Source organism: Oncorhynchus masou, chromosome 31 (genome assembly GCF_036934945.1).
Source record: "Oncorhynchus masou masou isolate Uvic2021 chromosome 31, UVic_Omas_1.1, whole genome shotgun sequence".
NCBI classification, from domain to species: Eukaryota; Metazoa; Chordata; class Actinopteri; order Salmoniformes; family Salmonidae; genus Oncorhynchus; species Oncorhynchus masou.
In genome coordinates, this window is record NC_088242.1 from 29,534,586 (window position 1) to 29,548,862 (window position 14,277).

The window sequence follows — 14,277 nt, forward strand, 5'->3', positions numbered from 1 at the left end:
ATCTCAAGCCTTCCCACATCCGTCTCCCTACCAATGTAATATAATTTACGAGTCAAGGTTTTCTTGTGTAGATAATCATTCTAGCCTGTCTGAATATATTGTTCATTCATTTGTACCAAGGAACAGACAGTCATTGTTCTAACTCTTGACCACATTCACACACATTATATTCAGTACTGGGATCAAGAAAGAAAATTCATACATACACAGTAACATAATAGTATTCTGATTAGTACATCCTGATTTGAAATGTATCTATAATTAGTCATTATAGATAAAAAATTCCCTTAACAGGGCGGCAGTTAGCCTAGTGGTTAGAGCGTTGGGACAGTAACCAAAAGGTTGCTGGATCGAATCCCCGAGCTGGCAAGGTAAAAATCAGTCATTCTGCCCCTGAACAAGGCAGTTAACCCACTGTTCCCTGGTAGGCCGTCATTGTAAGTAAGAATTTGTTCTTAACTGACTTACCTAGCAGAGATTTAAAAACCTGTTGTGTGTTTACCAACATCACAGGTAACCTACGGATCCTTTGACTACACCTCTCTGCTCTACCTTTCTGACTACGGAACAGACTTCACCGGAGGCCGGTTCATCTTCATGGACTCCAATGGCAACCGCACTGTGGAACCGCGAGCAGGTATGTCTCCATACAATGTAAAACAGTTCAAAATCTAGTGGAAAACTCTTTGTAAATGCTATTCATTTTAACTATCCCTTTATTATTATTATTATTTATAACATTATTACTATCGCTTTTGGCTGTACATTGTAATCAGCGTTTAGCAGTGTTAGCAGTGCTTTTTAAGTGTCCACTCTCTTTCTGGTTAAAGTAGTGTTTATGTGTAGTCTAAATGAGCCCTAATCCCCTGTAAATGGGTGACTGTGTGTAAGTAAGGCGGTAAATGCTGCAGGATTAGCCGTGATCGTCCTTGGGGGGCCTCGGCTAATGCTGTTGTCAGTCGCTGTATTAGGTAACACTGTTGATCATGTTAACTCTCACTCTTATCCTCTTGGTAATTAATAGTCTGCATTTATTTATAGATGATTGTAAAGTATGGTGATTATGTGTAAACTGTTTAGTTTCAAGAGAAACTGATGGGATTACATATTATCTCTCTCTGCCTTGTGTTTGACACCACTGGTTGAGTGGAAGTGTATGACGTCCATATTCAGTCCTCTCCACATGAGACTCTGGGCTCTCACCCTTTCTCACTTTTACTCTGTTCTGGCTCTCTGGCTATGGATTTATCCGCCTCTTGTAGTTTCAGAAACTATCTATTTTGTGGCCTTCTCTCTTTGTATTTTTCTTTCTCGTCTCATGGAATTGAGTTCTGTGGTCTCATGACAGTGAGTTCAGTGTTTCATCTGACAGACCTTCAGAATACACATGACCAAAGATATGCAAATGACACGTATGACTGTATGTGACTGCTGAGAGAAAGAATGGGGAAGAAAAAAAGAAGGAAAGACCGTGAAGGCTTTTGAAGAGGGACTGCTGTGAATCTTCTCGGCACACGACCGAAGCGCTTTATTTTTAAAATAGGGAATATACAGTACCTGTCAAATGTTTGGACATGCCTACTCATTCAATGGTTTTTCTTTCTTTTTACAATTTCTACATTATAGAATAATAGTGAAGACATCAAAACTATGAAATAACACATATGGAATCACGTAGTAACCAAAAAAGTGTTAAACAAATTTAAATATATTTTAGATTCTTCAAAGTAGCCTTGACGACCGCTTTGCACACTGTTGGCATTCTCTCAACCAGCTTCTCCAACACTCTTGAAGGAGTTCCCACATGCTGAGCACTTGTTGGCTGCTTTTCCTTCATTCTGCAGTCCAACTCTTCCCAAACCATCTCAATTGAGTTGATGTTGGGTGATTGTGGAGGCCAGGTCATCTGATGTAGCACTCCATCACTCTCCTTTTGGTCAAATAGCCCTTACACAGCCGGGAGGTGTGTTGGGTCATTGTCCTGTTGAAAAATGATAGTCCCACTAAGTGCAAACCAGATGGGATGGCGTATCATTGCGGAATGCTGTGGTAGCCATGCTGGTTAAGTGTACCTTGAATTCTAAATACATCACTGACGGTGTCACCAGCAAAGCACCCCCACACCATCACACCTCCTCCTCCATGCTTCACGGTGGGAACCACACATGCGTAGATCATCCTTTCACCTACTCTGCGTCTCTCGAAGACATGGACTTATCAGACCAAAGGACAGATTTCCAATGGTCTAATGTCCATTGCTCATGTGTCTTGACCCAAGAAAGTCTATATTGTTGGTGTCCTTTAGTAGTGGTTCATTGGAAGCAATTCAACCATGAAGGTCTGATTTCACACAGTCACCTCTGAGCAGTTGATGTGTATGTTACTTTTATTTAGGCTGCAATTTCTGAGGACTGGAACTCTAATGAACTTATCCTCTGCAGCAGAGGTAAGTCTGGGTCTTCCTTTCCTGTGACGGTCCTCCTGAGAGCCAGTTTCATCATAGTGCTTGATGTTTTTTGCGACTGCACTTGAAACTTTCAAAGTTCTTGAAATGTTCCGGATTGACTGACCTTCATGTCTCAAAGTAATGATGGACTGTAATTTCTCTTTGCCTATTTGAGCTGTTCTTGCCATAATATGGACACAGCCCTATTTGGTAAAAGACCATCTTCTGTATACCACCCCTACCTTGTCACACAACTGATTGTCTCAAATGCATTAATTAATACATTTTTATTTTATTTCACCTTTATTTAACCATGTAAGCCAGTTGAGAACAAGTTCTCATTTACAACTGCCACCAGGCCAAGATAAAGCAAAGCAGTGTGACACAAACAACAACACAGCTACACATGGAATAAACAATCACAAGAAATAAACAAACATAGTCAATAACACAATAGAAAAGACTATATACAGTGTGTGCAAATGAGGTAAGATTAGGGAGGTAAGGCAATAATTGGGCCGTAGTGGCAAAATAATTACAATTTCGCAAATTAACACGAGTGATAGATGTGCAGAAGATGATGTGCAAGTAGAGATACTGGGGGGCAAAGGAGCAAAACAAATACAAATAAATTATGTGTTTGTATATAAAAAAAATATATATATAAATAAATAGCAATATGGGGATGCGGTAGTTGGATGGGCTATTTACAGATACAATGATTTATAAGTGGCTCTTATAGCTGATGCTTAAGGGGGAGATATTAGTCTCCAGCTTCAGTGATTTTTTTTTTTTTTTTTTTTTTTTTCAATTCATTCCAGTCATTGGCAGCAGAGAACTGTAAGGAAAGGCGGCCAAAGGGGAAATTGGCTTTGGGGATGACCAGTGAAATATACTGTACCTTCTGGAGCGCGTGCTACGGGTGGCTGCTGCTATGGAGACCAGTGAGCTAAGGCGGGGCTTTACCTAGCAAGGACTTATAGATGACCTGGAGCCAGTGGGTTTGGCGACGAATATGAAGCGAGGGCCAGCCAACGAGAGCATACAGGTCGCAGTGGTGGGTAGTGTATGGGGCTTTGGTGACAAAATGGATGGCACTGTGATAGACTGCATCCAATTTGCTGAGTAGAGTTTTGGATGCTATTTTGTAAATGACATCGCTGAAGTCAAGGATCGGTAGGATAGTCAGTTTTACAAGGGTCTGTTTGGCAGCATGAGTGAGTGAAGGATGCTTTGTTGTGAAATAGGAAGCCGATTCTAGATACAAAATTTGGATTGGAGATGCTTAATGTGAGTCTGGAAGGAGAGTTTACAGTCTAACCAGACTGGATCCTGGACTTCCTGACGCGCTGCCCCCAGGTGGAAAGGATAGGTAACAACACATCTGCCACGCTGATCCTCAACACATGGGCCCCTCAGGGGTGCGTGCTCAGCCCCCTCCTGTACTCCCTGTTCACTCATGACTGCACGGCCAGGCACGACACCATCATTAAGTTTGCCGATGACACAGCAGCTTGATCACCCAGGAGAGTTTACAGTCTAACCAGACACCTAGGCATTTGTAGTTGTCCACATATTCTAAGTCAGAACTGTCCAGAGTAGTGTTGCTAGGCAGGCAGGCGGGCAAGTGCCGGCAGCGATCGGTTGAAGAGCATGCATTTAGTTTTACTTGGATTTAAGAGCAGTTGGAGGCCAAGGAAGAATTGTATGGCATTGAAGCACATCTGGAGGTTAGTTAACACAATGTTCAAAGAAGGGCCAGAAGTATACAGAATGGTGTCGTCTGCGTAGAGGTGGATCAGAGAATCACCAGCCGCAAGAGCGACATCATTGATGTCTACAGAGAAAAGAGTCATCCCGAGAATTGAATACTGTGGCACCCCCATAAAGACTGCCAGAGGTCCGGACAACAGGCCCTTCGATTTGACACACTAAACTCTATCTGAAAAGTAGTTGGTGAACCAGGCGAGGCAGTCATTTGAGACATCAAGGATGTTGAGTCTGCCGATAAGAATGCAGTGATTGACTGAGTCGAAAGCCTTGGCCAGGTCGATTGCGATTATGATATCGTTTAGGGCATTGAGCATGGCTGAGGTGCACCCATGACCAGCTCGGAAACCAGATTGCATAGCGGAGAAGGTACGGTGGGATTCGAAATGTTTGTTAAATTGGCTTTCTAAGACCTTAGAAAGGCAGGGTAGGGTGGACAGGGTAGCTGATTTGTAGGGGTCCAGATTTTGCAGCTCTTTAAGAGCATCAGCCATCTGGATTTGGGTGAAGGAGAAATGGAGAGGCTTGAGCAAGCTGCTGTGGGGGGTGCAGAGCTGTTGACCGGGGTAGGGGTAGCCAGGTGGAAAGCAAGGCCATCCGTAGAAAAAATGCTTATTGAAATTCTCGATAATTGTAGATTTATCGGTGGTGAGTGTTTTCTATCCTCAGTGCAGTGGGCAACTGGGAGGAGGAAAGAAATTCCACAAATTAACATGGCACACCAGTTAATTGTAATGCATTCCAGGTGACTACCTCATGAAGCTGGTTGAGAGAATGTCAAGAGTGTGCAAAGCTGTCATCGAGGCAAAGGGTAGCTACTTTGAAGAATTTAAAATATAAAATATATTTTGATTTGTTTAGCGCATTTTTTTGGTTACTGCATGATTCCATATGTGTTATTTCTTCTATGTAGAAAATAGTAAAGAATGACCCTTGAATGAGTAGGTGTGTCCTAACATTTGACTGGTACTGTATATATGACAGGGAGGCAGGTGAAAAAAGAAAGGATAGGGTGAGCCTGAATGGTTTAAAACGGGGAATAACATGTGTCCATTTTCAGAGCCCTCGGAGTCCTCCGCAGAGCCACATTACATTATTATATGAGAGAGAAGCCGGAGCAGAGCTTAAAACTGATCCGCTGGGGTTTGGAGTATCAGTGTGCCGTTGCTTATGAAGATTGAGTGAAAGAAACTCCGGCATAATTCATGATATTATTCAGGAGAAGTTATTTCCAGGTTGCAGCCAAGTGGGAGACGTGGGAGAGACGTGTGCACTGTATCATTGAATGAAGATCACCCCCCTCCTGTGGTCTAATGATGCAGTGAACCCCACACTGAGATAATTAGGGCTGTTTGAGATAGCAGTGGGGAGAGTGAGAGAGACAAATATTTTGAAGGAGGAGGGAGGGAGGGAGGGAGGGAGGGAGGTTGAAAGGGGAGAAACCGATCAGGAAGGAAAGGAGAGATTGAGGCAGAGGCATAGGAGGAGAGATGCAGATCTAGGGATCGGAGGAAGTGGCGAAAAGGGCATGTCTGTAAAGTCACAGGAATGAATGGGCCTGTAGGACCAGAGGGATTCTATACAGGTGACTCATCTGATTGGTGCTTTTAAGACCACGAATCCCAGTCGTCGCTCTGTGGTTGCATGTCTGGGGGTCTTCAACTGTTTCTTGCCCAGGGACCCCCTCCCAGGCAAACCGTGACCATCATATATTAGCCAACCTCGTGTGAATGATAATGGCAAGGAGAAGTAATCTTTTTTGTACTTTTATTAATTAATAGATTTGGTAGATATTTTTTCATTATTTTGACCTCCCTACATTATAGTAGGAAGAGGAAGTGTAATTTTTAAAAGACTGTTAGCTAGAAGGTAACTCCAAACACATTTTTGCTCAGAGCAGCTGTTAAGCTGGCTTAACAAAGGTTAGCCATGTGTTGGCAAAAATCTATGTCAAAGTCAAGAAAGGTTACAAGCAGCACTTGCTGCAAGATATTCTCATATTTTCTACAGTAGGTAGTTTATGAAATAAAAAAATATTTTATGTTGTTTCTAGCGATATTCCTAAAAACATGACTGCAGTACCTAAGTCGCTCTGGATAAGAGCGTCTGCTAAATGACTTAAATGTAAATGTACCTATGTGGACCCCTAAGCGGGCTGCGACCCCCAGGTCACCAGGTGAATATCTTAAAAACATTTTTTTTAAACCTTTTTTTAACTTGGCAAGTTAGTTGAGAACAAATTATTATTTACAATGGCGGCCTACCCCGGCCAAACCCGGACGATGCTGGGCCAATTATGTGCCGCCCTATCGGATGTGATTCAGCCTACCCCTACTGTAGACGATCCCCATTGTTCTCCTATTAGCAGATCATACAAGGATATATCAATATGTACAAACGGAATATTTACAGACACAAGGGGTTCTTTACATCCACAACGCAGGAGTTCGTTACTTTAACACTAGGGGTTTGCACATAAATCAACCCAGGCACTTTAATATATTTATGAGACTCCGAGATATACAGTTTAAAATCAGATTACTAATTCATGCATAACACACCTGGCAGTTCGGGGAGAAAGAAAGTGACAGTGTGGATTATTAAGTATGGTGGTGTTGGTGGTGTGGGAGGAGTAGATTAATTGTCTGGAGGATAGGGATGCTTTTCTGCTGATGAGAGTGTGGGTGGTGTAAAGTTTGTAGGCTAAGCAGCTTCTACTGTCTACAGGGTTGGATGAGTCATACACCTGCATCTATTAATAGTCTGAGGTAGCCTCCTTTCCTCCTTCCCTTCTTGCCTCGTCTCTCTACATCAATGGTCTCCAACTCACATCCTGGAGAGCTACTGTGTGTGCAGGCTTTTGTTCTAGCCCTGCACGTCTGTTTCAAAGAATTGATTAAGCTTCATCCATTATTTTTCTACCACACTGCTTTCTCCTATCCTGTTTTTTCATATGAGTGTAGATAAAGGAGAGGAAACGAAGGAGTGGATGCCACTACAGCCACTATTGAGCTGCAAACATTATTGAGATGTACTTTAACGTGGAGACAGAACACTTATCTCTATGTTCAATAGCTAAATATTCACAGGCAGCCCAATTCTGATATTTTGCCCAGTTATTGGTCTTTTGACAAATCAGATCAGATCTTTGACAAATATTTGGCAAAAGATCACAATTGGCCTGCCTTTGTAGCCAGGGCAGACTAGCAAAAGCTACTAACCCTAACTCTCTCCCTCCCTTCCCCTCTATCAACTGAAACTCAGCCGAGGTTTAAATAGCCTCATAAAATACAATAGCCTGTGGGGCCATGGGCACAGCAATATCAGTTGGTTGGTTTGGAGTCTGGCTGATAGGAGCCTGATTGGATTTGCTCAGTAGCAGCGTCTTAGCTTTGTATCTGGTCTCATGGAGAAATGTGCATGGCCACGCTTGAGCTTCACTGACGTGATTATGCATGCAAAGATAACTTGCTGTATATCCTCCTGAATGTTGGCACTGCTCCAACAATCTGTAAACCGCTAAGCTGGAGGAAGAGCAGGGGCATGTGAATTCTGTTCATTCAACTGTGACTGTGTCTTGAAGAATATGAATGGTTGGAATACTCATTGACCAATTGTGAGGCAAGACTGGAACTATCCATGCTATAATTGATTTGATTAAAGCTTTCTCAGATTAGATAATTTTTCTACCGTCTCTTATTGTATCACTAATCCATTGGCTTGATATATAGTCAGGTCCAAAATTATTGGCACCATTTGATAAAGATGAGCAAAGAAAACTACACAATCGATAATACGAATACTGAGCTATATTGTATTTTATACTAATACAATTGCTCAGAGTAAGATTTTAATAAAAATGTGTACTTATACAATTATTTTCTCTCAGAAAGATAGGGGACAAAATTATTGTCTCCCCTGTTTTCAATACCAATACCACTGAGCCTTTTCTAAAATATTTAATGAGATTGGAGAACACACTGGGAGAGACCTTTGACCATTCCTTCATACAGAATATTTCCAGATCCTTGATTTCTAAGCCAAACCCACCACTGGTGTGCTTGGCCAAATAACGATTTTCATGTCTTTTTTTTTTTGTCAGCCAGTGATTGTCAAGCAAATAACTGCTATTTAATATAAACACATTTGGTATCTCTTGGCTTCCACAAGCCATTGATGCAGACCTTTCGAAATTCGATTTAAAAAGTGTAATAAATCCATTTACTATAGCCTACACTATCACAATAAACCCATTATTTAAGACTGGTCTAAATAAACATGATATGAAGAAAATGTAGTATTTTTCAGAAGGACAGAATAGCATTATCTTATGTTAGGCCCTGATATGGCTATGCCATATGGCTGTGGGCTACACTAGTTAATTTAGCAGACAAGATTTGCTTAGAATTCGGAGCCTTTTGTGACCAAAGTGGCCGCTGGGCCCTTGGGCTGAATATAATAATTAGAATTCACTTCTCCCGGCTGCTGTGTTCCGAAGCGCCTCTCACTCACATGGCTCTCTCAGATATCTCAATTGTTATTAGCAAATGCCTGTCAGGTGATTGGGTCTCTCGCACAGGAATCTCAGTTCCGAAGTAGGCTACAAGTGAAGACAAATGCATCCGGGAAGCAGCTGCGTGCGTCCCTCATCGAATTCCGAGTTTCATATTAAAGCTGTTAGAAGAACTCTCCACATTTAGCCTACTTTTTGTCAGCCAACAAGATGAATAGGACTAACGAACAGCAAAAGCACTAGCCTCTGTCAATCTACTATCCCCCATAGTACAAAAGTTGACATTTTATTGGTCAACTTGTCCTTCTGTGCAATAAATAAATATTCCAAACATACTCTGGGACAGTTGTGGGATGCGATAGATCCCAAATTAATACAACCACTCGCATAAAAACAACATTTAAAAGCAATTAGGCTGATGCAACCGATCAGAATGTTTATCTTAAAATGTTGATAAACTATTAGGATATTTCTTCACACGAATGTTATGCATATAATGCTTTTATTATAAAGGTGCTTTTATGGTGCAAATGATCTTTGCCAAACTGGAAGCTCACGCGCCACCTACAGTGCTGTGAAAAAGTATTTGCCCCCTTCCTGATTTCTTATTTTTTAGGGCCATGAAGGTTCGGATAGCTTTTTTTTTTTTCCTTTAATAAATAAAATCATCACTTAAAAACTGCATTTTTTTGTTTACTTGGGTTATCTTTGTGTAATATTTAAATTTGTTTAATGATCTGAAACATTTAAGTGTGACAAATGTGCAAAAAAATAAGAAATGAGGAAGTTTTTCACAGCACTGTATGTATGCCAGTTAGGCTATACACCGGTTGTAAAGTGGATTAATGTGCTTAAATTGAAGAAGTTTGAAAGATGATTGGAATCTGTGTGTAGCCGACAGGTAGGATGGCTGCCAATAGTGAAGGTGAACAGGTGGTCACGGGTCAGATGACTGAGAGGAATTGAGGAGACTGAAGCAGAAATTACTTTCACCACAAAGTGGTATATTTAATGGTTAGTTTTTTTGTTTGCTGCATAACAAAGGAAACGGAACAACATGTATCAAAGTCAAATCATAATAACAATCATTCTCATTATTAACAATGAATTAGTTCAGCAAATCAGTTCAATATGAAGCATGATTGAGTCATTTAGGATCGTAACCGTTCATCATAATCATAATGCAAATCGATCAATTACTCAATCTATAATCTTAATCAATTTGATCTCAGGATGATCAATTTTGCAAATAATAATTACATTTCATACTTCCAGATGTGTCTTATGTACATATCACTTTGTTACATTTGATCATATATCAATGGTTTAATTGTGCCGTGATGATCTGTACGGCCATGATCATTGTCCATTGGTATAACACAGTAGGTTTGAAGAGTGCTCGGCAATCGGCGCTCCGCAATAACTATAAAAAATATCTGCTAGCCCTCTCTCCCGAGCGCAACAGATAGTTCAGATGAAAGATAAATCCACCAAATCTGTTATGTTGATTTGTCAACACACATGATGTCTGGATTAGAAGGAGTTGGGGGAGAGAAAGCAGCGAGGTCGGGGCAGTGGCCGTTTCCTCCTTTTAATGAGTTGAGATCTGTCTGACATTTCCACCCGACCGAATTAAAGAACTCTTGCCCAGCTGCGCAAGCGGCCATGAATTAAAGGGCGATTCCACCAACTCCATTGGCCTTTTCCACAGCCACCTCGGGATCTTGTTGAATTCCACACTCCTCATAAAGCTCACCCCTCCACGTCCTCTGTCATCTCAGGGAGAGGAATTATCTGGGCAAATGGCCAGATATACGTCAGGTTCTTTACCTGGATCTCCCCTGATCGAACACGCCCATCGGTCTCAGGCATGGTCTTGGTGATATGGCCCACCACCCAGGAGGCTCAAGGGAGTAGAGGGTCCATTATCATTACTACTTAGCCAGTGTCCAGGCTGGCCATTTCCCTCTGTGCTGTAGGATTGGTAAGTAATCCCAAATGAATTGGGCCTAGAAATGGTCAGCTAAGAGGCCAAGCGAGCATGGGCCAAGTCCCCAATTTTGGGCACAGTTGCTCCGGCCACCATTTCGGACATTACGTGCAGCCGTATTGGTGCTTGCGAGGACTCCTCATCCTCCAAGAATCTTGTACTTCCACCTCATCTCCCCATATACTCTCTCTGGCCCGGTGGAGAAGCTTCTCGTAACTCTTTATGAGGAGGCTGGTGAGAGGGTGTCTGGAGTCTCGGATAATTGGATGGATAGCATCAAGACTTATGCTTGGCGCAGCCTCCCTCCAACTCTGATCATTCCGGGTATTTGGTCGTACTCTAGGGCAAGAGAGAGAAGACAGCTATCCTTAGCCACTTCCTTACCGGCTTTCAGAGGTTTTAGCTCCTCAGGGAAGCTGACTGCTTGGGCATACTACAGGAGGGGTGTCTCTGCAGTGAGGGAGGTGGGTATGGAAGCCACCCCATCTGATGTCTGGTTGGTGGCGGTGATCAGATCCTGCAGTGTTTGAGATTGTGCTGGGTCAGGGAGAGCTGTTGTTGGCTCAGTAGAGATTTCGTAGCATCGGATACTTGGAGGACAAGGAGTCCTTTGCAAGCAACAATACACTTTTATTGAATGTCAGCAATGGCGGGCCGGAGTAACTGTGCTCAAAATGGTGGACTTGCACCCCTGTTCGCTTGGGCCTCCTCAAACCCCCCTTCTGGTCAACAGGAGTAGATTTGGCCAATTTAGTTGTGATACAAGCCTTATCAAAATATATAGGCCTATGGGCTAGGCTATGTGAGGTGTGCCACTATCATTTAAAAAAGGCGCAAAGAAAAGGCATGTGCTGTTTCTTGCCTTACTGCACACATCGGGCATCATTCACAAGTGATAAGCTAATATTGCCACCAATCAGACTATTCTTAATTTAATGTTGTCTTTACATATATTAAATGTGTGAAATTGGTTTGATTTAGAATGGACCATTATCATGCATCTGTCTCAGAACCGGGGCAGGGGAAAAAATACATGTCATCTATGCACTTAACGTAAACTCACTCACTTTTGCACATCACCTTGGTCTGTACAATTGACCTTATTTTAGCGCCCAAAAAACGTAATACTTCCAGATCAACTGTAATGTCATTACCAATGTAAAGCACATTTTCTCCGCTTTCCACCGAATACCATGCCGAGATCTCCACGCTGCCCGTTTCTGCATAATTCAACAAGGCATTGAGCTCCGTCGGGTCTTTTTATAAATGGCGGGTGGGGAAGTGAAACTAATGCGTGATAGTGAGAAGGAGAGATGATGTTTGGGAAAACGGCTTTTTTTCCCACTCGATCTGTCCAATTTATCACCTTATCGCCTCTAAAATGTAAATAAAACACTATAAAGAGTTTATATAATGTGTCATTACATACCTATTTGAAGGTTTGTGTCGAATTTGAATCGGGTTTTTAGAGCGGTGCTGAAGTGATCTTCAGAAGTAAACAGCGGCTTTGAGAATGATCATCGCTTGAAGTGATGATGCAAAAAATGACTAGGCACCCACCCCCCCTTACCCCCGGCACTGTCCATTTCTTGTTTTTAAACGTTGATAGAAGTGCTACACCTGGTGGAGAGAGATTGTAAGACAGAAATGGTTGCTTTATGCGTGCTGTACATTACGGAATGACACGTCACAATGTAACGGAGGGTCTGTTTTTTTTTCTCCTATACTATAGAGCCATTACCATGTCGATCAGCGCTTGAATAGAAACGTAGTTCACACCCCAGATTTTAAAGTCAACACAGTCGCTACAGTCCCATTAGTTTTCTTTACAGCCTCGTTTGAATGTTGCGGTTGCGCACATTTGTACGGAATGGGGTGAGTTCATGTTAAATAGCGAATGGAGGATGCTTTTGCCAAGGTTCATTTTCATTCTAGCCAGGTAGGCAAAACTCCTGTTGTAAAGCGAAGCAATGTGTAAAGCATTGTGTGAAGCGAACGAATGGTCTATTAGAAAAGGTGAGAAATAAATATTGTAGACCGAGCCTATAGAAAGTGGATGGGATCCCCTTTGTAATACAGGCAATCTCAACTTTCTCACGCAATTGCATAGCCTATTGAAATGTTGCGCAACATGAGCTCATGGGCACTCAGTGTTTGATTTGATTTTCGATTATATTTGCATTAATGTCTGAGTGATTAGAGGGACAAGAGAGAGCGGAGTACCAGGCAGTTAGCAAGTTTGGTAGGCTACTAATTACCATCAACAGCATTAGAGCTTGGAGAAGCCTAGTTACTGAACGGTCGTAGAAGAAAGATGAGAAAGATAGAGAACCCCATATCCACTGTAAAATATGGTGGTGGATCTTTATGTGGTTATTTTGCTCACGCTGGTCCTGAGGCCCAAAATCCACAAAAAAATGGTTAGTTAAACACAAAATCATTATTTTGCAATGGCCACCTGTCTCTGAACTTGAACCCCATTGAATACATGGTTTAAATTGAAGAGGGAAGTCCTTAAGGTCAGACAAAGGAAACAAAGAATCTGGAAAGATTAATTTTGGAGGAATGGCCTAAAATCCCTCCCAAAGTGTTCTTCAGTCTCATAAAACATTTGAGAAAAAGGCTGTGTCCTTATACTTGTGAGGTATTGAAAACACGGGCAATAATTTTGACCCCTATCTTTTTGAGTAGAAAATATTAAATCTCTTTCTCTGGGCAATTCTATTAGTATAAAATAATATAATTTGCTTTTTTTGTTGCATACAATATAGCTCAGTATTTGTATTATTTTTTGTGTGTCTTTTTTGCTCATCTTTATCAAGGGTGTCAATAAATTTGAACTTGACTGTAGTAGCTGACATTCACATTGTCAACAATAGTGCCTTTTCACAAACGTTTCAAATATTTAACATTTCCCAGGCTCGAAGGATTATTCTCCAATGAAGTGTTCTTTACCGTTACCTATGACTAATACCATTAATTTATTAATACCTGAAATACCCTCCTTTTCAGTGAAGGGAAAAGCAACCGTTTGTCTATTATAGCTCTCGTCATTTCCACTAGCGCGCTCTCTGTCTTTTGTTTAGCTGTCACCCTACTGTTTCTCCTCCCCCCCCCCATTGTCTAGTTTTTCAAAGTGTAAATTCTATTACCGCCTCACGCTGATTTCCCCTGCCATCCTCTGCTAGCAGACAGCTAGGGGGACTTATATAAATCACACAACTTTTCCTCCCAGATAATGCTCTATAAAAAAACAGACAACAACTCCGGCTTTATATTTAAATGGTATGACAAAAACACTCACAAAAAAAAAGGGGGGGGGGGGATCTGCCCTAGAAAGACACGTTGCTATTGCAGTTCAGCGTAATACTGAAGGCTTATTGGAACAGCAGTGTGTAGCAGAAATGGTGTAGAAGTGGATATACTTTTTTTAAGGAGCTTTTGAATCCTTTTACTTTATCCTGCAGCGACTTTTTCTTAGCTGACCTAGCCAATCTCAACAGTCATGTCGAAGTAAAAAAGTTGGCCTGAGACGCTAGAACCTGGTTGCCTACCCAT

General features: G+C 41.8%; 1 protein-coding gene across 1 annotated transcript in view; it reads left to right on the top strand.

Moving 5' to 3' along the window:
* The window catches only part of uts2r2 (urotensin-2 receptor 2), a 32,614-nt gene that overhangs the window by 14,895 nt on the left and 3,442 nt on the right, over nucleotides 1-14,277 (top strand). The window contains exon 8 of the mRNA XM_064950676.1: nucleotides 514-637. Coding sequence (XP_064806748.1) covers nucleotides 514-637 — 124 coding nt within the window. The remainder of the gene's footprint in view (nucleotides 1-513; nucleotides 638-14,277) is intronic.